This window comes from Bufo gargarizans, chromosome 4 (assembly GCF_014858855.1).
Source record: "Bufo gargarizans isolate SCDJY-AF-19 chromosome 4, ASM1485885v1, whole genome shotgun sequence".
In the NCBI taxonomy this organism is placed as follows: Eukaryota; Metazoa; Chordata; class Amphibia; order Anura; family Bufonidae; genus Bufo; species Bufo gargarizans.
In genome coordinates, this window is record NC_058083.1 from 267,182,001 (window position 1) to 267,206,108 (window position 24,108).

The 24,108-nt window shown below is 42.4% G+C and overlaps 1 protein-coding gene across 2 annotated transcripts in view; it reads left to right on the forward strand.

Annotated features, from left to right (window-relative positions):
• Positions 1-22,832, forward strand: part of DOP1A (DOP1 leucine zipper like protein A) — a 106,529-nt gene extending 83,697 nt beyond the window's left edge. For both annotated transcript variants that reach the window (XM_044292397.1, XM_044292398.1), the window contains 11 exons: positions 1,969-2,113; positions 6,203-6,285; positions 6,360-6,469; positions 13,351-13,500; positions 14,762-14,823; positions 15,299-15,451; positions 16,087-16,223; positions 16,403-16,458; positions 18,345-18,509; positions 19,109-19,238; positions 22,282-22,832. In XM_044292397.1, the coding sequence (XP_044148332.1) occupies positions 1,969-2,113; positions 6,203-6,285; positions 6,360-6,469; positions 13,351-13,500; positions 14,762-14,823; positions 15,299-15,451; positions 16,087-16,223; positions 16,403-16,458; positions 18,345-18,509; positions 19,109-19,238; positions 22,282-22,587 (1,497 nt within the window). In that variant the 3' untranslated portion in view covers positions 22,588-22,832. The remainder of the gene's footprint in view (positions 1-1,968; positions 2,114-6,202; positions 6,286-6,359; positions 6,470-13,350; positions 13,501-14,761; positions 14,824-15,298; positions 15,452-16,086; positions 16,224-16,402; positions 16,459-18,344; positions 18,510-19,108; positions 19,239-22,281) is intronic.
• Positions 22,833-24,108: the final 1,276 nt, after the last annotated feature.

Consider the following 24,108-nt stretch of genomic DNA (forward strand, 5'->3'; position numbering starts at 1 on the left):
ACCATCGAGGCCTTCTGCAATTTCGCTGATAAAGATATTAAACAATATGGGTCCCAGAACAGATCCCTGAGGTACCCCACTGGTAACAAGACCTTGGTCTGAATATACTCCATTGACTACAACCCTCTGTTGCCTGTCCCTCAACCACTGCCTAATCCATTAAACAATATGGGAGTCCACGTACAGCCTTATTCTACATAATTAAAAAACTAATCTTTATTTCATGATGGAATAACCTTTGGATGGTAATATATTTTTCTCAAAAAGCATTTTAAATAAAAAAAAAAGAATCTGATTTAAATAAAAATATCAGATTTTCTTAGATTTTTTTAAAACAAATTATTGATTTTTATCCACCCTGCTTCAGAATCTGGATGTGTGATAGTGGTCCCTCCATCGTTGGGGTCTCCCAGATGTGGACGTCTTCACCTCTCTCCTAAACCACAAGATTACAAATTATCTTGCCAGATCTCTTGATCCTCAAGCTCTCGCCGTAGATGCACTGATTCTCTTCTGGACCCAGTTTGCCCTTCTGGTTCTTTTTCCCAATATGTGTTTCTACCGTTAGATTCGGTCAGCCATCAAGAAAGCTTACCTGGCTAACGGCTGGGTTTCTCCCTTTTCGGTGTCTGACACACTCTTCTCAGACGGTCGGAGCCTACTAAGTGGTTTGACATCAGACTTCTGCTTCCCAGGTCTGCAAGGTTGCCACCTGGGTTTCCATCCATACCTTTTCCAGATTTATCCAGACTCACTCCTTAGCCTCTGCCATTGCCAGTCTGGGTCTCAAGGCTCTGCCGGTGGAAGTGTGCTAGGGTGTTCGTGTGGCTGATTTTTCCCACTTTGGGACTGCTTTAGGACATCCCACATGCTGTGTCCCCCAATGTCATTCATGAGAAAATTGGATTTCTGTACTAACCATAAAATCCCTTTCTCGTTGGATGCATTAGGGGGACACAGGACCCACCCTTCTGTTTGCTTTCCATCTTCTTTGTGCTCCCGGGCTGTTGGTTTGTCTAGGTTCTCTTCCGGGTTCAGGACATGTTGGTTCGTTGTTTGCAGATTACTGCTTTTGGTACTAACTGATTAGTCCAGTGGCTGTGGAAAGGATGCAGGACACCTAGGCTTAGCCAACACTTCCTATTTTTCGAATGTCGGCCTCCTAGTGGCAGCTGGGCATATACTCACGGTGCTGTACCGTACCCCTGCCCCCCCCCCCCCCCAATGCATTCAATGAGAATTTTACAGTAAATGTGTACAGTCTGGTGTAAAGACAACATTTCACTGCAAAGGGCGGTATGAGATATCTGCAAATGTGAACATGGTATAATATAAGTATAGCTATAGATTTGTAAACTCTTTTACAGTGTAAATTAATATTACAAAATAACAGTATTGGTTGTGACGGTAGACATAGCCTTTAAAGGGGTTATCCAACACTAAAACAGTGACCCAGACCTGCCCGACCCAGTGTGGTGGTGATGCTTACCTGATCCCCGCCGGTGGATCCGGTCTCTTGGGCTCCCGGGTCTGCAGCTCTGGTCCCACGTGCGTCAAGAACAACATCTGTCGACAGGGGTACATGTGACCACTGCAGCCAATCACAATGTAATGGTGACCTGCTCCTCTTGTGCCACACGTTACGTTAGATGTGACTCCGGAGGAGGTCACCGCTGCGGTCTGCGATTGGCTACAGCGGTGACTTGTGCCCCCATCGACAGTTGTTATTCTTGCCGCTTGTGGGAGCAGAACTGTTGGCCCAGGAGACCTGATCCAGCTGCGGGGATCAGGTAAGGATCACCCACCACCATAGATCGGGCAGGTCTGGCCCACTGTTTTTATATTGGTTAACCCCTTTAGTAGCTGACCTGATCTGAAGTGGGCGGCTTGACTCTTCACTAGAAGTGTTAACGGTAGTTTTGTTTTTAGTTTTGCTAACCGATCGGTATCTTTCTGATTCTCCTTTAGGATGTTACTCATAAAATTGTAGATGCCATTGGTGCGATTGCAGGATCATCATTAGAGCAGACAACCTGGTTAAGAAGAAATCTTGAAGTGAAACCTTCACCTAAGATAACTGTAGATGGGCCGACTCTGGAATCTGATGTAGAAGGTACCATCTTATTTAGCTACATGTGGCCATAGCTGTATCAATATCATATAAGCTTGGCAGAGAGAAGAAATTATGATCCGGATTACACATCCAGCTTTCCAAAAGAACTTGTAGAATTTGAAGATTTTGATGTATCATGTCCAGCAATTCACATGGAGAATAGGTCCAACGGGGAATATTTTATAAATGGAAATGTGCCCTTTACTTACAAGGGTTTTAATAGTTAATAGGAGTCTGTCACCACCATAATCTATATTGAACTGTCCCAATGCCATTGTGGGTGCTGTTCCCCCAAATATTACACTTCTAGGCAACTCGGATCGCAAAGCCATGACTCCTCAGATTTCTAACAAATTTACTATTTGTTTTTCTTCAAAGTCAAAGAAATTTTTAAATTGAAAAGAAGATTGAAATTAACAATCTCACACTCAGCCTAACCCTCTTCATTCAACTTCAGAGTAAACTAGTAGTTGGTATAGAGCTAACAAACATGTCTGTCCCTGCACTACAGTTATCATCCAGCCTGAGCCCTGTGATAACCTTGGTGCAGGTCTACACAGCATGATTCTATATGGGGACATAATGTGGAGGATACAGCAGCGTTTACATGACGAGCAGATCATTCCCAGGAAGGAACGCTTCCTTCCCGACAATCATCTGCTCTATCTAGCAATGTTAAGTGGTCTTAAGCTTACTTTATTTATAGGATTATTGAATCTGGGCCACCAATTCTTAAGGTGGATTTACATGTCAAAATAATCTGGCAGATTATCTGGAATGAACGTTCCTGCGAACTCTCGTTCCCGACAATCTTCCCCACCTAAAGGTGCAGCCGATCACCAATGAACTAGGGAAACTGTTGTTCATCAGGCAAAACTGTCGTTTGTGAAGGCACCTAAATTATCGTTTCTGGGCAGCAGATCATGGTGTCTTAACAGCCTTTGCTGCCCAGAAAGAATGCAGCTGTATGAGGAAGAGCAATCACAATAGCAATCCCTTGTCCCCATACTGTGGAGGTGATCGCTGCATGTAAATGCAGTGCTTCACCACCACATAACGAGCAGCTGACTGTCGGGAATGAACGCTTCCTTCCCTACAATCTGCTGCTCATCTGCACTGTATTTACACAAGACAGCTGCCATGAATACATTGATAACCCACCCCATGCAGATCTGTTTTCTGCTTGCCTACAGTACATAATAACACTGCATGCATGCAGCCACCATAAGGTGGAGCTCAGGCCATAGGAATTTCCGCCGTTACCTTTATGGAAGCTGTAAAAATCTCTTTGCACTAAGCTCCCCTAGCAGTTGCTGCTAGAAAATGACAGAGTTAATGCATGCAACAGAAGAAGGGGTTCAGTGCTGGACCCCCTGCTCTCGGGCTCCATAGTAGTCACATGGTCTTTCTTTATGGTAGGTACGCCACTAATTGGGACCAGTTTGAAATTAATTATAGTGGTGACAGACTCCATTTCCTTCTATGGCCAGCGTATGGTCAGTTACTTACTGGTTTTTTTTTCTCTCCTTTTTTACCACTTTAGAACTATAACTTTTATTTTCAATATGTAATGTTCTTTAGACAAAAAGTGACTGGTGGTCACTTGTTGATGGTAATAATTCAATTAAGAATTATTAATTATGGTCCTAACCATTAAAAAAATAAAATGTATTAAATTTGTCATAAATACTTAAAATCATGTCCTGGTGAATTGTAGACAACCTTATCAATACAATTTACATCTGAGTCCAACTATTTTCTCAGATAATAAGTTCTTTTGACGTGAGATGATGTTAATGATAAAGGTGTAGTTTTACATTATACAATAATACACAGGTATTATAAAAATATGCACATTTATTGGTTGCAAGATTATAAACCTACATAAGTAATTAAACACAATGATACATGAAAATGAATATATATAGCATTGATATAAAGCATTACAAGCTTAGTGGAAATAACTTGTCACATTATAACAAAGCTATTATTAATTTGGATATCAAACTAGGAACATAAGTTATCACTTCTGTCTAATCCTAGACATCAGTATGGAATGCTAAATACATTCTGCCCCCTTCTAACCAACTACACATCACATGACTTCCAGAATGGGCAAATCCATTCAAGGATATAACTTAGAAGAGATAACTGTATCCTTCCGCCCCATCCTGGACTATTTTCACACATATGACCTTGGTAAGACCATTAAGACAAATAACGGATCTAGGATCTTTGCTAGACCATATCTTAAATGGGAAGGACTTGAAACAAGTCTTTCCTGTGGGAATCCATCACTTAGCTTGGCGAAGAATGTTATATATATATTTATTTATTCACCCATCTAGATGGTATAATTTCACCCACACTATCCAATTAGTCTTAATAAAATGAAATATCATTCTTTGTGTCTCTTACAAGTCCTAGTAGGAACCTTACTTCTGCTCCTAGGAAAGATGGGTGGTCTATCATAGTGCATCTCACCATGGCTTGATAGACCCCTCTCTCTTTCTTTACTTTTTTTCTTCTAATGTTTCTCCTTTGTGAGTTTTTCTTCTCCCTCCAATGTTTTTCTTCTCCCTCTGTGTGTGGTTTATGATCACAAACGTATCAGTTAGACACCTTCCTAGTTTAGAACTTTCCAATCATTGTCGGATGGGTGTGACCACTGATGAGAAATGTGACATCATAACATTACCCAGAATGCACTTTTGCTACTATTGTAATGTCACCTACTCATACCCAGGTTGCATTGATGTATAAGCTATTTGCATCATAGCATAAAGGGTTAACTTATGTAAGTCTGAATAAAACGTATTCTATACATTTGACCTTAGAAGCTTTAATTCAAAGCTATAGGGATTAATTCTGACACTTGTAGCAATTAGAGACAGACCTCTAGGCGTCTCTCTGTTTCTCACACTGTTGATCTATGGACCGTAATGATATGAATGGGCCTTGTTTTCTCACAGAGATATATCAGTACCTCCTCTGTCATACCAACATATGATTACATAGTTAATACGGTTGAAAAAAAGACAAACGTCCATCAAGTTCAACCAAGGGATAGGTTGGGACGTGAATCCCAGAAGACACTTTATTCTCTTAGTGAGAAATATATATAATATACTGGATGCATTTTGTCCTCCTAAATTACAACAATATAATATAAAGTAATATATATGTCCTACTGATTGTCTTATGCTAAGGACCAACTAAGGCTCATTAAATGAATATATACATATTATATATTTTGCTTCATTAATAAATACCTAATTGTATAGGTAATTATCACTAGCTGCTTCTATAGCTTATCTTGCCTCCCGTCATAAATTTATAAGTAGACAAGGAGGCTTCTTCTCAGACTGGTAGATTCATGAGAAGAATAACACTAAAGAGTAGAAACCTTTATACACAGAAACCTTTGTGCGACCTTACTTTGGCCTACTCAAGACATACAAAATTGTAAATATAGTCGAGCATGGCTCTTAAGGGCAATGAACATCCATCTTGACTAGAATAATTGGATATCAATGCATATAACTATGAAAAGGCACAACACACTCAGGATTTATGGTTTCCTGCATGGTACTTATCAATGGTTACTTACATTACTTTAGCAGCAGGGTGGATCTGTAATTAACAAAGCTCAATACATTGTCAGAAAGATGTGAGACTTGTAAGTGTAATATGTTCTCAGAATAAGGCTACTTTCACACTTGCGTTCAGGGTTCCGCTTGTGAGTTCCGTTTGAAGGCTCTCACAAGCGGCCCCGAACGCATCCGTCCAGCCCTAATGCATTCTGAGTGGATGCGGATCCGCTTAGAATGCATCAGAGTGGTAGCGTTCAGCCTCCGCTCCGGAGGCGGACACCCAAACGCTGCTTGCAGCGTTTTGGTGTCCGCCTGGCCGTTCGGAGCCAAACTGATCCGTCCAGACTTACAATGTAAGTCAATGGGGACGGATCCATTTGACGTTGACACAATATGGTGCAATTTCAAACGGATCCGTCCCCCAAGTGTGAAAGTAGCCTAAGACGTTTTGTTGGGATTACAAGGTTTTACTATGTTCCCTTTGACTCTTCTTTAGACATTATGCTGACTCCAGCTGTAGAGATATCACATATCACCCCTTCAGTCTACAGTGTACATGCCCTCACTTTACTAGCGGAGGTAAGAAGAACTTGTCAGTGTTAAAGCATTATCATGGATATGAGGTAGTTTTATTCATTCTTGTATTTTGCCAGGTTCTTGCACATTTGCTGGATATGGTGTTCTACAGCGATGAAAAGGAGAAAGTTATTCCATTGCTTGTCAATATAATGCATTATGTAGTACCCTATCTACGTAACCACAGGTAAAGTTACTGTTTAACTGATGTGACATACTCTAATGGGTTATTTCATGATTCATGTTAAAAATGAAAATCATACATAATCTTGTACATGACAATCTCTCTAACAAAGCTAGAATCGGCCCTGTACCTCACATGGATCCAGCGCTCGCCCCATTCATTGCTCCAATTGCTCTGCTAGATTATAGTCAGGCTAGCAGCTCAGGAGTCCTGTCCTTTTGCTTCAGCTCTCTTCCTTTAACAGCTCAGGGGGTGGGTCCTTCAACTTAACCACTTCAGCCCCGCTAGGTGAAACCCCCTTCATGACCAGAGCACTTTTTACACTTCGGCACTACACTCCTTTCACCGTTTATCGCTCGGTCATGCAACTTACCACCCAAATGAATTTTACCTCCTTTTCTTCTCACTAATGGAGCTTTCATTTGGTGGTATTTTATTGCTGCTGACATTTTTACTTTTTTTGTTATTAATCAAAATGTAACGATTTTTTTGCAAAAAAATGACATTTTTCACTTTCAGCTGTAAAATTTTGCAAAAAAAACGACATCCATATATAAATTTTTCGCCAAATTTATTGTTCTACATGTCTTTGATAAAAAAAAAATGTTTGGGCAAAAAAAAAAATGGTTTGGGTAAAAGTTATAGCATTTACAAACTATGGTACAAAAGTGTGAATTTCCGCTTTTTGAAACAGCTCTGACTTTCTGAGCACCTGTCATGATTCCTGAGGTTCTACAATGCCCAAACAGTAGAAAACCCCCACAAATGACCCCATTTCGGAAAGTAGACACCCTAAGGTATTCGCTGATGGGCATAGTGAGTTCATAGAACTTTTTATTTTTTGTCACAAGTTAGCGGAAAATGATGATGATTTTTTTTTTTTTTTTTTTCTTTTCTTACAAAGTCTCATATTCCACTAACTTGCGACAAAAAATAAAAAATTCTAGGAACTCACCATGCCCCTCACGGAATACCTTGGGGTGTCTTCTTTCCAAAATGGGGTCACTTGTGGGGTAGTTATACTGCCCTGGCAATTTAGGGGACCAAATGTGTGAGAAGAACTTTGCAATCAAAATGTGTAAAAAATGACCGGTGAAATCCGAAAGGTGCACTTTGGAATATGTGCTCCTTTGCCCACCTTGGCAGCAAAAAAGTGTCACACATCTGGTATCGCCGTACTCAGGAGAAGTTGGGGAATGTGTTTTGGGGTGTCATTTTACATATACCCATGCTGGGTGAGAAAAATATCTTGGTCAAATGCCAACTTTGTATAAAAAAAATGGGAAAAGTTGTCTTTTGCCAAGATATTTCTCTCATCCAGCATGGGTATATGTAAAATGACACCCCAAAACACATTCCCCAACTTCTCCTGAGTACGGCGATACCAGATGTGTCACACTTTTTTGCTGCCAAGGTGGGCAAAGGGGCACATATTCCAAAGTGCACCTTTCGGATTTTGCAGGCCATTTTTTACACATTTTGATTGCAAGGTACTTCTCACACATTTGGGCCCCTAAATTGCCAGGGCAGTATAACTACGCCACAAGTGACCCCATTTTGGAAAGAAGACACCCCAAGGTATTCCGTGAGGGGCATGGCGAGTTCCTAGAATTTATTTATTTTTGTCACAAGTTAGCGGAAAATTATGATTTTTTTTTTTTTCTCTTTTTTCCTTACAAAGTCTCATATTCCACTAACTTGCGACAAAAAATAAAAAATTCTAGGAACTCGCCATGCCCCTCACGGAATACCTTGGGGTGTCTTCTTTCCAAAATGGGGTCACTTGTGGCGTAGTTATACTGCCCTGGCAATTTAGGGGCCCATATGTGTGAGAAGTACTTTGCAATCAAAATCTGTAAAAAATGACCGGTGAAATCCGAAAGGTGCACTTTGGAATATGTGCCCCTTTGCCCACCTTGGCATCAAAAAAGTGTCACACATCTGGTATCGCCGTACTCAGGAGAAGTTGGGGAATGTGTTTTGGGGTGTCATTTTACATATACCCATGCTGGGTGAGAGAAATATCTTGGCAAAAGACAACTTTTCCCATTTTTTTATACAAAGTTGGCATTTGACCAAGATATTTTTCTCACCCAGCATGGGTATATGTAAAATGACACCCCAAAACACATTCCCCAACTTCTCCTGAGTACGGCGATACCAGATGTGTCACACATTTTTGCAGCCTAGATGCGCAAAGGTGCCCAAATTCCTTTTAGGAGGGCATTTTTAGACATTTGGATCCCAGACTTCTTGTCACACTTTAGGGCCCCTAAAAAGCCAGGGCAGTATAAATACCCCACATGTGACCCCACTTTGGAAAGAAGACACCCCAAGGTATCCAATGAGGGGCCTGGCAAGTTCATAGAATTTTTTTTTTTTCGCATAAGTTAGCGGAAATTGTTTTTGTTTTTTTTGTTTTTTCTCACAAAGTCTCACTTTCAGCTAACTTAGGACAAAAATTTAAATCTTTCATGGACTCAATATGCCCCTCAGCAAATACCTTGGGGTGTCTTCTTTCCAAAATGGGGTCAGTTGTGGGGTGTTTGTACTGCCCTGGCATTTGAGGGTCTCCGCAATCATTACATGTATGGCCAGCATTAGGAGTTTCTGCTATTCTCCTTATATTGAGCATACAGGTAATGAGATTTTTTTTTTCCGTTCAGCCTCTGGGCTGAAAGAAAAAAATGAACGGCACAGATTTCTTCATTCGCATCGATCAATGTGGATGAAAAAATCTCTGCCAAAAAAAAAAGATGGAGGGGAAAGGCGTCTGCCAGGACATAGGAGCTCCGCCCAACATCCATACCCACTTTGCTCGTATGCCCTGGCAAACCAGATTTCTCCATTCACATCAATCGATGTGGATGAATAAATCATTGCCAGGATTTTTATTTATTTATATATATATATATATAAAGTGTTTGCCAAAGCATAGGAACGCCGCCTCCTCCTCAGCTCGTATGCCTCGGCAAACATATCTGTTACTGCAGAGGAGAAAATCCCGTCTTGCAGCGCCGCATACACCGACTTGCGTGTAATCTGACAGCAGCGCAATGCTTCTGTCAGAATGCACATCGGTGCTGCAGCTGGTCGATCGGTTGGTCCACCTGGAAGGTAAAAAGACAAAAAAAGAAAAAAACAGGCCGCAACGCAATAATTTTATTAACTTTGCAACAGAACATGTAACTTTAACTTTTTAACTGAACATTAACCTTTTTGCTTACGTGTTTTTTTTTTTTTTTTTTTTTACCTTTATAGAACAAACCTCTCCTTCCCCATGGGTCAATGTGCAAAGCGCAAATCGCCCAAAGATGTGGCGAAGTGCGTTATGCACTTTGTCCCATGTGAAAGGAGACGTTTGCAGCAGCAGTGAGTGAATGGGCCCTAATAGCCCTGTGTGCCTATCCTGGTGAGATGATCCCTATGCTAATAGTGTACCTGTGAGTGGTACTTCCGGAAACACTCTCCAAAGCATAGGGCAGGGTGGTCAGGACAGTCAGGACAGAAATAGCGGGTGTCACGCCTTATTCCACTCCTGCTACAGACACGACATCTTTTTCGGGGTGACGGTTGGGTTGAGGTACCAGGAACGACATTGGGGAAATGTCGCTCGTGTAGACGGCTAACTACACTGGTGGATGGGGCCACGGAACCTCCTGGGTACAGGAGGTTCTCGATGATCTCTTCCTGAAATTTGAGGAAGGATCCAGTTCTCCCAGCCTTACTGTAGAGAACAAAACTATTGTACAGAGCCAATTGAATTAAATATACAGACACCTTCTTATACCAGCGTCTGGTTCTGCGGGAAACTAAATACGGAGACAACATCTGGTCATTGAAGTCCACCCCTCCCATGTGGAGGTTATAGTCGTGGACTGAGAGGGGCTTTTCAATGACACGGGTTGCTCGCTCAATTTGTATTGTCGTGTCTGCGTGAATGGAGGAGAGCATGTAAACGTCACGCTTGTCTCTCCATTTCACCGCGAGCAGTTCTTCGTTACACAGTGCGGCCCTCTGCCCCCTTGCAAGACGGGTGGTAACGAGCCGTTGGGGGAAGCCCGCGCGACTAGTTCGCGCGGTACCACAGGCGCCAATCCGTTCTAGAAACAAATGCCTAAAGAGGGCCACACTTGTGTAAAAATTGTCCACATAAAGGTGGTACCCCTTGCCGAATAAGGGTGACACCAAGTCCCAAACTGTCTTCCCACTGCTCCCCAGGTAGTCAGGGCAACCGACCGGCTCCAGGGTCTGATCTTTTCCCTCATAGATCCGAAATTTGTGGGTATAGCCTGTGGCCCTTTCACAGAGCTTATACAATTTGACCCCATACCGGGCGCGCTTGCTTGGGATGTATTGTTTGAAGCCAAGGCGCCTCGCGAGATGACGCGTATATGCGTGACTGTGCGCAGCGCTGCCGCCTCCGGACCGCACATCTGCGTTAGGCGGTCCGGAGGCGGTTAAAGGGGCTGTCCCACAAAAAATATTCTACAGTTTTCAAACCAGCACCTGGATCTGAATTATTTTGTAATTGCATGCAGGGCTGCGGAGTCAGAGCCGTTGTCGTTATAAAATGGACCAACTCCGACTCCAAAAATATAAAATAAATCGGTACAGTTAGTTCAATGCAGTATGTGCTGAATATATTTTCATAAGAATTTTGGAAAATGATGAAATTTCCTATAAATGTCTGTTCTATTCCTGATCTAAAGATCTAGGCTGTTAGTTGAGATGATCGTGTGCTGCCTTTTATGTAGATGCTCAGTAGTGAAGCTCCTCCGCTACAGATCAGAGGAAAAGGGCACTGGGAAGGAATGGCTGCACTCATCTCAGATCTGCTAGAGAAAACAGGATTAAAGGGGTTATGCCATCTTAGACAATGGGGGCATATCGCTAGGATATGCCCCCATTGTCTGATGGGTCCCACCTCTTGGACCCGCACCTACAAGGAGAACGGAGCCGGGGAGAGTTGTGGCTGGAGGACCCCAGGTTTTCTGGGGTCCGTCCATCACCAGGCGCAGCTCCCCACCTCTCCCATTGAAGTGAATGGGAGCGCTCCTCACATGCGCGGCCACAGCTCCCATTCATTTCTATGGGACCGACGGAAATATTTTCGGCGGCTCCATAGAAATGAATGGAGGGCGGCTGCGCATGCGCAGTGCGCCCTCCTCCACTTTCTCTGCTCCATTCTCCTTGTAGGTGCGGGTTCCAGCGGTGGGACCCGCACCTATCAGACAATGGGGGCATATCCTAGCGATATGCCCCTATTGTCTAAGATGGGATAGCCCCTTTAAAGAGGTTTTCTCACTAGTTACAAAGATTAGCTTTCAACATAAAAGGACAGTTAAAAGAAGACATTTTCTGCATCCATTGGTCAGTAGATTTCACTTTAGTCATGAACTATAGAGTCTAGACAATTCAGCAGGTCTATCACTGCACACAGTTTTCTATGGTAACCTGCATACCAGAAAGACTGTTATCTGATTAGCTGAGAGCAGAAGTGACCTCGCCCCCACGGAATGATGGGACTGAGCTCTGAGGGAACTAATAAGGTCTAGCAAGATTACCTGCCGTAAGCAAAAGGTACAAGTGTTGTGAGGGCTGAGAAGCATGCAATTGCAGACAAGAATAGGACATTTTCTATTTTTTTTCCGGAGCCGTGGGCCAAAAGTTCGGGGCCGTGCTCCAGAAATGCGTCCATTCCTGCCCCATAGAGAATCAATGGGTCCGCACCCATTCCGGATAATTGCAGAACGGGTGCGGAAACATTCTATGGACGTGTGAATGGACCCTAAGGCAAGTACTTCTTAGTATATCTAGACTTTCAATAAACTGTGCATAAATCGATTGTCCAGTGCATGTTCTCTCTGTATGATTTATGTTTTAGTTTTCTTTTCCTGTGAGCTCATTTTGGGAGAGGTTAGCTGCTCTGATGGCTTATATATGCTATACATAGAATATAAGGGCAAAAACTGTTTTCTAACATCTCAAATTCAGAAACACATGTGAAAAAGTACTATAGATGTAGAAGCCATTGCCAAGCCTTTGTTATCTAGCACTGCTAGTAGTTTCACTTTCTAGACTGTGAAGCAGTATGATGTAAAATGGCCTCCTGTATAAAAACTGTCTAGGTGTAGAAGTTTCTTTGTTGGAGGCAATACTATTTCTCAGAACAAATTCATAGACTTACCCCACAAATTTTATTCAGGACGTTTTTTCCCACTTACTGCAGCATATTTACAATTTTTTTAAGTTTTTTTGTGTTCTAAAGTTGTATCCAATAAATATATTTTATGTTCTACCTAAATAGCTTGATTATTGTATCATTAGGGTGATAAAAAGTTTAAATTATGATATCGCTTAATCATGCGCCATGTATGAGGGAGTGGGAGTTGGAGTTAGGGGAAATTGAGGAGTCTGAGTTGGTGCTTTAGCTTACTGACTCCACAGCCCTGATTGCATGTAATTACAAATTTAGCATAGCCACTGTCTTATTTAATAAAATGTATCTGTATAGCGCCACCTGCTGTTGGCTTTTTTTCTTATTTCTTGGTCCTGCTTACTGAGAAGGTCGCACATGCTCAGTTTCATCATTCAAATGCCTCCTGAGCTGTGATAGGGAGAAGAAGCTAGTTCTAGCTTTGTTAGAAAGAGATTGTCATTTACTATATGATGTCTGATTTTCATTTTTTACATTAGTCATGAGATAACCACTTTTAAGCTCTTCTTGTGAATAAGGCTTGTCTAGTTGGTGCTTTCATTTGCTCCGTAGTCCACAACACTTGTTTATAGCTCTCTACCTGTAACTTTCATAGCTTCTAACAGAAGATTGGCCTGGTAGCAGTTGAAGGTTGTAATATAAGTTATTATCTCTTCTTTTACAGTGCTCATAATGCTCCCAGTTATCGGGCCTGTGTGCAGCTGCTGAGTAGTCTCAGTGGTTACCAGTACACCAGGCGCACATGGAAGAAAGAAGCGTTTGATCTCTTCATGGATCACAACTTCTTTCAGATGGATGGCTCCTGTGTTAGTCAGTAAGACACATCTCTCCTCTTCACAATGTGTTTGTGACAATCCTGTTAACATATTCAGGAATAAACTACTGTATATATACAGTACTATATAAATCAGAAATGTGTTATCAATATAAAGGAAGATCGATTTGCTAGGATGCATTTACATGACCCTATTTATTTTGCAGTCCCCAATAATGCGGATCCGCTAAAAAACACGGTTGAGGTGTCTTGCGTCCTTTTCTCTGCACAAGCAGAAACCAATGAAGAGAGAGCTCATATTACCAAAAATATATAAATTTAATTACAATATGTTAAAATAACAGAAAAAGAAAGAAAGTGGATTAATGCATGAGATGCCGTGAAGCAAGGTGATGAGAGCGGAGAACAAACAGAGCGCCACCCTGGGAGGAAAAACACACGGATATGAACATAAAGAAATCTAATGTACAATCATGTCTAACATGGGAAAGAAGAATCTTGGGTACAGTGCCCAACCCATGAAATAAGTGGATAGATGATGAAACCATAAAATATCAGGTAGAGCAGGGTCAGCTCCTGCACCCCCACTGGGAACAATTGCGAACGCATAAGGTAGAAGTATGTGGCATGAAGGGCAAGGTGCAGGTGGACACAAATGACCACACAACCAGCGGGGGGCAGGGGGGACCAGAGCTCACCTGAATAGACCGTGTGCAAAGAGACCCAGGGTGGCGCTACCCCAACGCGCGTTTCGGCGTGCCTTCGTCAGGGGGTCGAAGGCACAAGGCTGAGATTCTCTAGTAGCAAGATCTGTATTTCCACTATGTTTCGTCAGGCAGCTCAGCTGACTGCTCCTTATCTCTGATCTTATAGACATCTTACTAATAAGAATGTGGCTTAAATAAGCGCTTATGACCTTTCAGTAATTTATTGATATGGTTTATTAGATCGCCAGCATAAAGTGAAAGTAGGATTCACACAGCTAGACAAACAGTGAACCCTTTGTGACCGAATTGCTGAATATTTTTAAAAAAGACCAATTAAAAAAAATGGTTTTAGCCCAAAATGAGTAAACCTCAATGATAACAAAAATTGCCCGCAAAGGTGTACATAGCCTTTAAGTAAACAGTGGTAAGAAAATATCAGTTGACTTTTTTTAATGGCCTTTGTCACAAGGTAACACTGTGATGTGTTATCACACTTCCTTTCACTTCTGCTACATCTATGTATTCTGTTTTGAATCCTTGTATACAATGTAATTACACCTCTGATGAGCTCTCTTATGTTCCTTGTCATACAGCTGGCGGGCCATCATGGACCATCTGATGACACATGACAAAACAACCTTCCGTGATTTAATGAGTACGTTTTCTGAACATTTGTGGTGTATCTCTTGCACCACCATATTTATTCACTGCCACTTCACCTTTGAAAAGTAAAGCTTTTGACATGTTATATAGTGACATGACAGACGTTTTGATTGGGGAAGTCCTAGTGCCTTGACCCCCACCAATCACTGAAATATAGCTGCGAAATTTCTCAGTCAAGCGCTGTGCCCCTTCAGCTGCCGAAGAGAGCTGTTCACAGCCAAAGAAGCACAGTTCTCAACGGCATGCTACTGCCCCTTCATTTCATGGATCGGTGGGGGTCTCAGTCCTGCTGATCAAATCTTCTCGCATGTAACTGCAACATGCCACAGGTATTCTGAAATGTCATTGCTTCCTAACACCTTATTAAGCTGACCAATCAGTGTTGGCCTGTGTGCTGTAAATTCCAATTGCTATTTATTAGTGAAATGGCCATGTTCGGCGTGCTATTGATTTTGTTTTTTCCTTAGCTCGTGTGGCTGTTGCCCAGAGCAGTTCTCTCAGTCTGTTCACCAACCGGGATGCTGAGCTGGAGCAGAGAGCAATGCTGTTGAAGAGACTGGCCTTTGCTATCTTCAGCAGTGAGATTGACCAGTACCAGAAATTCCTGCCTGATATACAAGGTAAGGCTTTAATGTTGTCTATTGATCATTATAAATTAAGTGAAAAATTATCTCGCCATTTAGTTTTAACTACTAGGGTCCCTGTCCTTCTTTGGGTGACCGCAGTCATAGTATGGTTTGATGGCTGAGCATCAACACTGTTCACTCCACACCAGTCCATGGAAAATACAGAAAGAGAATATGCCCTCAGTATAGCTGTCATGCTCCTCAGATCTAGCATTTATGTCTGATAGCCAAGTGCTCTCCCCATAGGATTGAATAGGAGCGCACCGCGCTTGCGCGGCCACCGCTCCTGTTCATTTCTATGGGGCCAACGGAAATGGCCGAGCCAGGGCTATTTTCAGAGGCCCCATAGAAATGAAAGGAGGGCCGGTGCGCATACGCAGTGCACCCTTCACAATCTTCAGGGGTCCATTCTCCTTGTAGGTGCCGCTCCCAGAGGTGGGACCAGCATCTATCAGACAATGGGGGCATATCCTAGCGATATGCCCCCATTGTCTGAGATGGGAACACCCCTTTAAGCACCATGAACATCACAGTTACCCAAAAATTACTTTTTGCACTATGAATACATTCACCATTTCCTTTTACCTGAGAAGGAGTAACATCTTGTGTTTCATCTTTTTGTTTTTAAGAAAGGCTAGTAGAGAGCTTACGGTTGCCACAAGTGCCCACGCTACATTCCCAGGTGTTCCTGTTTTTCCGAGTACTGCTTCTAAGAATGTCTCCTCAACACCTCACCTCCTTATGGCCCACCATGATCACAGAACTAGTGAGTTATGATATGCTTTTCTTTTGTCATTTGTAAATTCTTGTTAATTACCCTTATGTCACCACTCTATGTTATCTGCAGTGTTACATAATGTGCAATACGGTTTTCTTGGCTTGCTCAACTGTATTGTATATGAAATTGAGATTTCAAATAATGATTTGGTTTCTGTGTTTTATCAGGTCCAAGTATTTTTATTAATGGAACAGGAACTTACAGCAGATGAAGATATCACCAGGTAGGTTTCTATTTTCATAGAGTAGTAGTCATTAGCTGTCCCTTCCTCACCCAGGAGACTACCAAAACACTCCTGGTAGACTGCTCCCGCACCTGTCTTTGTCACCTACTGATAGATTAAAGCTGGTCATACACATAAGATAAGCATCAGATGGATTACAGACAAGCAGTCATCTGTCATTTTGTTTATACAAAGTTTTCGACCATCAGCATGCCAGACTAAACTAGCAGATCAGGGAGGGACTATTATAAAAGTGGTCTTAAATAAAGTAACAAATGATCTGCCAAATTCTGTCAGTGATTTCATACAATTGCAGCTGACAACTGCCAAAACAAAAAAAAAACTATTCTGATCACATTTCAAATCCTTTACTGGAATGGTAAAAATTCAACCATTTTGGCCAAAATGTATCTTGTGTACGGGCAGCTTATTATTTCTCAAATCTGTTCTTAAAAGGGTCCTCCGGTTTCATAATAATTTTTTCTTATCTGCCCAAAGTACTCCAAAACCTGCACGTTTGCCCTATATACTTTTTTTTTTTGTGTCAGCACTTTCCTTCCCTTTATCTAGGCATCACTGCATCCCGGCAGGATGTTTACATGGCTTACTTCCTGTCTTCATGTGAACTATTGCAGAGCAAAGCATGCTGGGTTTGGCTAGAAAACCCAGCCGGAATCTGACGAAAAGAGGAAGCTCTGCATGTAAACGTCCTGCCAGTATGCAGTGATGCTGAGAAAAGGGGGCAGAAAGTGTGGAGTATTTGGGTACTCTGATCAGGCATCCAATGTACTCCAGACCTTTAAAGAGTAACTAAACTTTTGATTAACAATTTAATAGGATGTTCCTAATGCCATAGTAACACCTTTTCTAATATAATTTATTAATGCTTTTTGTAGTTTTATTACACTTTTACCCCCCTAAAGTGCACCATTCCTTCTGCGCTTAAAATTCAGTTCTGCTGCTCCTGTTCCCCTGAAGGTTTACTAACTCCTGGCATAGGACATGGGTACCCTGTACCCATGTGCTATGCCAAGATTAGCTCAGCGGAGCGGGCTCCTTCTTCACTAAGCTAAGAACTGACATGCAGGACTCTTAGATTAGGGTAGGGTTAGTAAACCTCTGGGGGGGCACGGACAGGAGAAGCAATATGCGCTCCAGTACGTACTCCCTGCATTGCGGTCCCATTGATAAAAATGTGAGGAGTCAGCGGTGTACAGAGAAGTGAATTTTAAGCGCACAGGGATTGGTGCGTTTTAGGGGGGTAAAAGCGTATTCAAAATACAAAAAGCATGAATATAGTATATTAGAAAAAGTGTTACTATGGCATTAGGAACATCTTATTAAAATTTTAATCAAAAGTTTAGTTACTCTTTAAGCCAAAGGTGTTATTACACTGGCCTGATGCAAACTGAATACAGGAGAAACAATTGCTACCACAGTGGTCCCTCCCTCATTCTGTTCTATTCACTATCGGCAGCAGATAGACCGATTACACAGATAGATGTGCTGCTAATAATCGGTCATCTTTCATCCTGATGAAGGAGGCCCATCAGCCAATGAAGAAGCATTTGTTTGTTCATCGGCTGTTCAATTATACAAGGAAATTATTGCAAATGACCGTTTCTATAAATGCTTGTTCCCGATAATCGTGTGGACTAATAGGCCCTTTAGTCTAAAACTTTTATCTAGAGCTGTCTATATTCCTTTCCCTGACCCTTTTTTGTATCTGTCCCTAATACATTATAAGATGGTATGGGCGAGTCTCCTACCAAATGTGTCTTATAAACATTGTTTCATGTATAATATAATGTATATCTATGCTCAGCTGGGAAATGTTGGGATATCCTCATTCTGCATTCATTTTCTGATTGTTGTCCTTCCTGCAGGACTTCTGGACCTTCTGTAGCTGGTTTGGAGACCACATACACTGGTGGAAACGGATTCTCCACATCATATAACAGCCAGCGGTGGTTGAACCTCTATCTGTCAGCCTGTAAATTTCTGGACTTAGCCCTGGCCTTACCCTCTGATAACCTGCCTCAGTTTCAGATGTAAGTTGGTTGTCTATCACTGTGTAGTAATATCTTCCTGGAGTCCTACTTAGGCCGAATGCACACGGCCTTGTTCCACGGCTGTGAACGGTCCGTGGTATCCCGGCCTGGATTCCTGCTGACAGCAGGAGCGCACGGCGTCATTGGTTGCTATGACGCCGTGCGCTTCATGCCGCCGCTGCAATCCAGTAATACACTCGTATAGATCATATGAGTGTATTACTGTAGTGCAGCGGCGGCATGAAGTCCACAGCGTCATAGCAACCAATGACGCCGTGCGCTCCTGCTGTCAGCAGGAATCCAGGCCGGGTTACCACGGACCGTTCACACAGCCGTGTGGATTCGGCCTTATATAGATGTAGACATTTGGCTCATTCAGCCAGTCTATTTACACTTCCATATTTATTTGTACTACTCTCTAGTAATTACTACTGCCACTATAAGGCATTTAAAGGCTTGGTAGGTACTCTTCTTTCCAATGACAAACTTGTTGAAAGTATACTTTTCCACCACTTATTGTCTATCATTATTTGCTATGTGTTGATATTTCGCCTCCACCTCTGTATTTTGTGCTGTCATTACTATAACTGTATCTTTAGGTATCGCTGGGCATTCATCCCAGAAGCATCGGATGACTCGGGGCTAGAGGTTCGAAGGCAAGGAACACATCAGAGGGAGTTTAAACCATATGTGGTTCGACTAGCAAAGCTTTTAAGGAAAAGAGCAAAGGTATTGTTCTTCACGTTAATATTTTACAAGATACCTCCGTGAAAGTAGTCATAAAAAATAACATATTAGACTCTGTCCACATCTTCATTGTGGTTCCCACTATAAACAGAAACCACAACGCAGGCTGTGTTGACACTAATGGTAAATGACAGACCCCATCGGCCTGGTTTCTGTACACCTCTGTCACCTTTACAGGAGAAAAAGTGTTGTAGCACTGTTCTCTTTTAAAATGGTGGAATAATAGAGGCTCCGAAATGAGCCTCATTGTGTATGTGAATATTGCCTTGAGTCTTTTTTAACATGCAATAGAAAGATGATTATTATTATTTCTTTATGCATTATACACTTTAGGTTAGTTTATTAGGATCAGCGCCTACTTAATACTGTGTTGGCCCAACTTGTGCCCATACCCACATAATATTTTCCAGAATTATACTGCACAGCGAGCGTCTGGGATCAGGATCTAATAGCCACCACCGGCATGTAATTGAGTTCACTCACTGTTATTTAGTTTATAACCCAGTGTAAGAGTTTAAAGACGCCCACAACCATTAGCGTATTGTTGGCTGGCTCGCTGTGTAGTTTTCGTCAGGCCAGCTTACAATCTAACTTGTAAGGGGCACCTCCAACTCTCCCCCAACAGATGAGGTTGGGCAAGAAATGAATCGGCAGTGTTACATTCCAAAACCGATCCTTTTATCTTGCTGGGAGATAAGCGGCTGCCTTAGCTGTTTGTCAGCAGCTTTCTACTCTTTACCATTGGAGGCACAAGCACACTTGACTGAACCGAGTGTGTATGTGCACAGGGGAGTCGGTAGAGATACTGTAGCTGTCGCCTCAACAAGCAGTAGGCCACTTTCACACTTGCATTTACATTTTCCGGTATTGAGATCCGTCATAGGATCTCAATACCGTAGAAAAACGCTTCCTTTTTGTCCCCATTCATTGTCAGAGGGGACAAAACTGAACAGAACGGAATGCTCCAAAATGCATTCCATTCCGTTTGGTTGCGTTCCCATACCAGAGAGCAAACTGGTTTTCTTTCCTTCCTGGGATGCGGAGCAAAACGAATCTGTCATGACTGACAAAACAAGTCAATGGGGATGGATCCATTTTCTCAGACACAATAGAAAATGGATCCATCCCCCATTGACTTTTTTTGGTGTTAATGACGGATCCGTTAAGGCTATCTTACAGATAATACAACTGGATCCATACATAACGGATGCAGATTGGTTATAATATCAGTAACAGAAAAGTTTTTGCTTATCCCTGCGGGATCAGGCAAAAACGCAAGTGTGAAAGTAGCCTTAGCCGACAGCTTTTGAAGCTGTTTAAGCACCTTTACCCTTACTAGCTCCAGTGCTTCACATACAAAGGGTTGTAAGGGTTGCCCGTACATCAAATAAGGTTTGTCTGAACCTGTTGACATTGTATGGGTGGTCCCGTCCTGCCTAACGGAAGATTTTGATAGAATAATGGATTTGGCATGCTGTATTACAACTTACCAGGTACTTTTAGGTGTAAGTACTGCTGTTGTAGGTTTACAGGCAGCTTAGGTTTGTGAGGTCACATAGTGTACTCTTAATGGATTAAGCTGGCCATACACACCAGATAAATGTTCACTGAACCCACAGACCATGTAATGTGGATGGGGACTTCCGAAAGGTTTCCCAATGACAGATGTTGTTGGAGATGAGGAGCGGGCAGCTGCATTCCCAAGTTCCCAACAGCCTGATCTTTTCGTTTTGGGATGAAGCCTGTCAGCATCCTTTTTCCCTCTCCCTGTTCAGGAAATATGCATGCTCGTCGGGAGAGAGAGCTGATCAGCCAACAACTACCTGATGTGAATGTCCAGCCTTCGAGACTCTGCCGCAGATTTACTATAAAAAATGTGCCAATTTTTGGGCTAATTAGTTGTGGCCGAAACTGCTTTGCACAGCACTTAAAGTGTTTTAGACACTTTTTTTTTACACCTCATCCAACAAGGGACGTTACTTAGAGATTGTGGCTTAGTGTCAAAGGGGTGTAGTTTTAATGCATCTTTATGCGCCAAAAAAGTGCCAACATTTTGTCTCATTTTTGGAGCAAAATTAAGCCAACATATAGGTGGTGTAAACTTAGACTATACAGTTTACACTAATAAACTGATCAATACAATATTTGCTGGCGTGATTCCAGTGTAAGCTTTAGGCTCCAAGCACTTCGCCATGCTGACTTAGGGTACTTTCACACTAGCGGCAGGACGGATCCGACAGGCTGTTCACCCTGTCGGATCCGTCCTGCCGCTATTTCGCTGTGCCACCGGACCTCCGTTCCGTCCCCAATTACTATAATGGGGGCGGAGCACAGCAGTTCGCATTAAGAGGCCGCCGGACTAAAAAGTCGGACATGCAGTATTTTTAGTCCGGCGGCCTTTCGCGGTGCACGGCCATATTGCGCTGGAGCTCCGCCCCGTCCCCATTATAGTCAATGGGGAAGGAGCTGCAGGACGGATCCGACAGGGTGAACAGCCTGTCGGAGCCGTCCTGCTGCTAGTGTGAAAGTACCCTTACCCGCTGTCTCCTCAGTTAGCAGCAACAACATCACAGTTTTGAAACCTGGACAGGATTCTACCATAAATCTGGCACAGGAGTTACCATACGCCAAATTTATAGAGGTCCATGCTCCTGAATTAAAAATGTCTAATATTAAGACTAGGGTTTGTATTCTTAGACTGGGCAATGTTCGGCACTGTGTAAATCTCCACAAGCCTGCTAGGTTGAATAGTGGTAGTTAGGGCATGGAACTAAAGCTGGACCACAGCACATCGGCAATGGTCATTTGACCAAAACAAAGCAAGTTTCAGGTTTAATTCTAAAATTTGAGTACAGAGGTGCTTAGTCAACCCTTAGATAAGCATATTAATATCAAAGCGTTGTCCAATTTTCAACCTCTGCATTCTTGTCCTATTTTAAGGAGGTATCTTTTTATTGTAGTGCCTGCATTTTTAATGAAAATGTCAATAAGAGTCTGTTTTGATCTGATTAATGATTTCTTTCAGAAAAATCCCGAAGATGACTGCTCAGGGAGAATATTAGACTGGGACCCTGGACATTTACTGCTTACCATTTCCACCATTCGCAGCATGGAGCAGCTTCTGCCTTTTTTCAATGTACTCAGTCAAGTCTTCAATAGCAAAGTCACAAGCAGATGTGTTGGAGACTCAGGGAGCCCGGTCCTATATCAAAATTCTTATCCCAACAAGGATATTAAACTGGAGAACCAGAAAATGTTCTCTGGCAAAGCAAGACAGAAAATTGAGGAGATGCTTGAGAGAGATTTCCTGGAGGGAGTTCTGAAGAGCTGATGTGCTCCATGGTTCATACCGCTCACGTTTCCGACTTGTATAGACTTTTTTACTCTGTATGTACTGTAACTAATCTGCTTCTTATGTTTTGACTCTTATTTAATTTAAATATTTTTTATTTGTAAATAAAAGTGAGACTTCTGGATGTGAACCAATCATATTAACGTACCGTCTCCTAAAATTATGGTGCATAATTATGATGTTGATTGCGCTAAGAAAATATCAAGAATACAGATTTGACAATTTTTCCAGCAGGCTTAGTGTTTTATTTCTACTTAATGTATGTAGCAATTTACATGTGCATTTTTTTGTTTTTTAAGCTGAGTGGATCCTAAAAGAAGAAAAAGTATTAAGGAGTCTGATATTTCTCCACTCCTTTGTGTTAGGCTCAAAAACTGACATACAAAACTGCATGTTTGATTCTACCCTAAGGCCCCTTTCACACGAGTGAGTTTTCCGCGCGGGTGCAATGCGTGATGTGAACGCATGAGCACCCGCACTGAATCCTGACCCATTCATTTCAATGGGTCTGTGTACATGAGCGTTTTTTTTTTTTGTTTTTTTTTCACACGTCAGTTGCATGAAAAACACAGCATGTTCTATATTCTGCGTTTTTCACGCAGCCCTGGCCCCATAGAAGTAAATGGGGCTTCAGTGTTAAGCGCATTGCATCCGCAAGCAGGTGCGGATGCACTGTGTTTTTCACTGATGGTTGGTAGATGTTGCATCAACTGAACAAACTGAACGCAATTGCAGACAAAACTGACTGAACTTGCTTGCAAAATGGTGCGAGTTTCACTGAATGCATCTGGACCTAATCCGAAACGCTCGTGTGAAAGTGGCCTAAAGGTTCCTTGCTTCCTTAAGGCTGGGTTCACACCTGAGCGTTTTACAGCGCGTTCCTACGCGCTGTAAAACGCTCAACAAGGAGAAACCAATGATTCCCTATGGGAATGGTTCACACTTGGGCGTTTTACAGCGCGTACGATCGCGCTGTAAAACGCCCGACGCTCCAAAAAGTACATGAGCGACTTTTGGGGCGTTTGTGGCCATAGGACACTGTAGTGAATCACACAAACGCGCGTCAAACGCGCGTTTACTATTACAAAAACGCGAATAAGAATGCGCGTCAAAAACGCGCGTAAAACGCGCGTTTGCGCAACGCTCAAGTGTGAACCCAGCCTCAAGGAAATGTCTGAGATGCATTTTTTTTTTTTAACTAATAAAAAAAAAAATGACTGTCCCAGGAGCGTACTGGGAACTTAAAGTAGCCCTGGAAAAAAAAAAATCAACTTGTTCCCAATGTTGTAGATAGGGCAAGACCAGTAGATGGCGCCAATACTAGTTGGCAGGGTCAGTAATACCATAGTGCAGCACAGAATACATTCCCAGAAGCTATGAGTCTGTGGTGGCCATCCATAGCTGCTGCATTCTGTCTTCCTACTTCAATTGTCTCTAATATGGATATAGAGAAGGGAGCTTAGGAGGTGAGATGTGGGCCACAACATCAAGCCAGCCCTA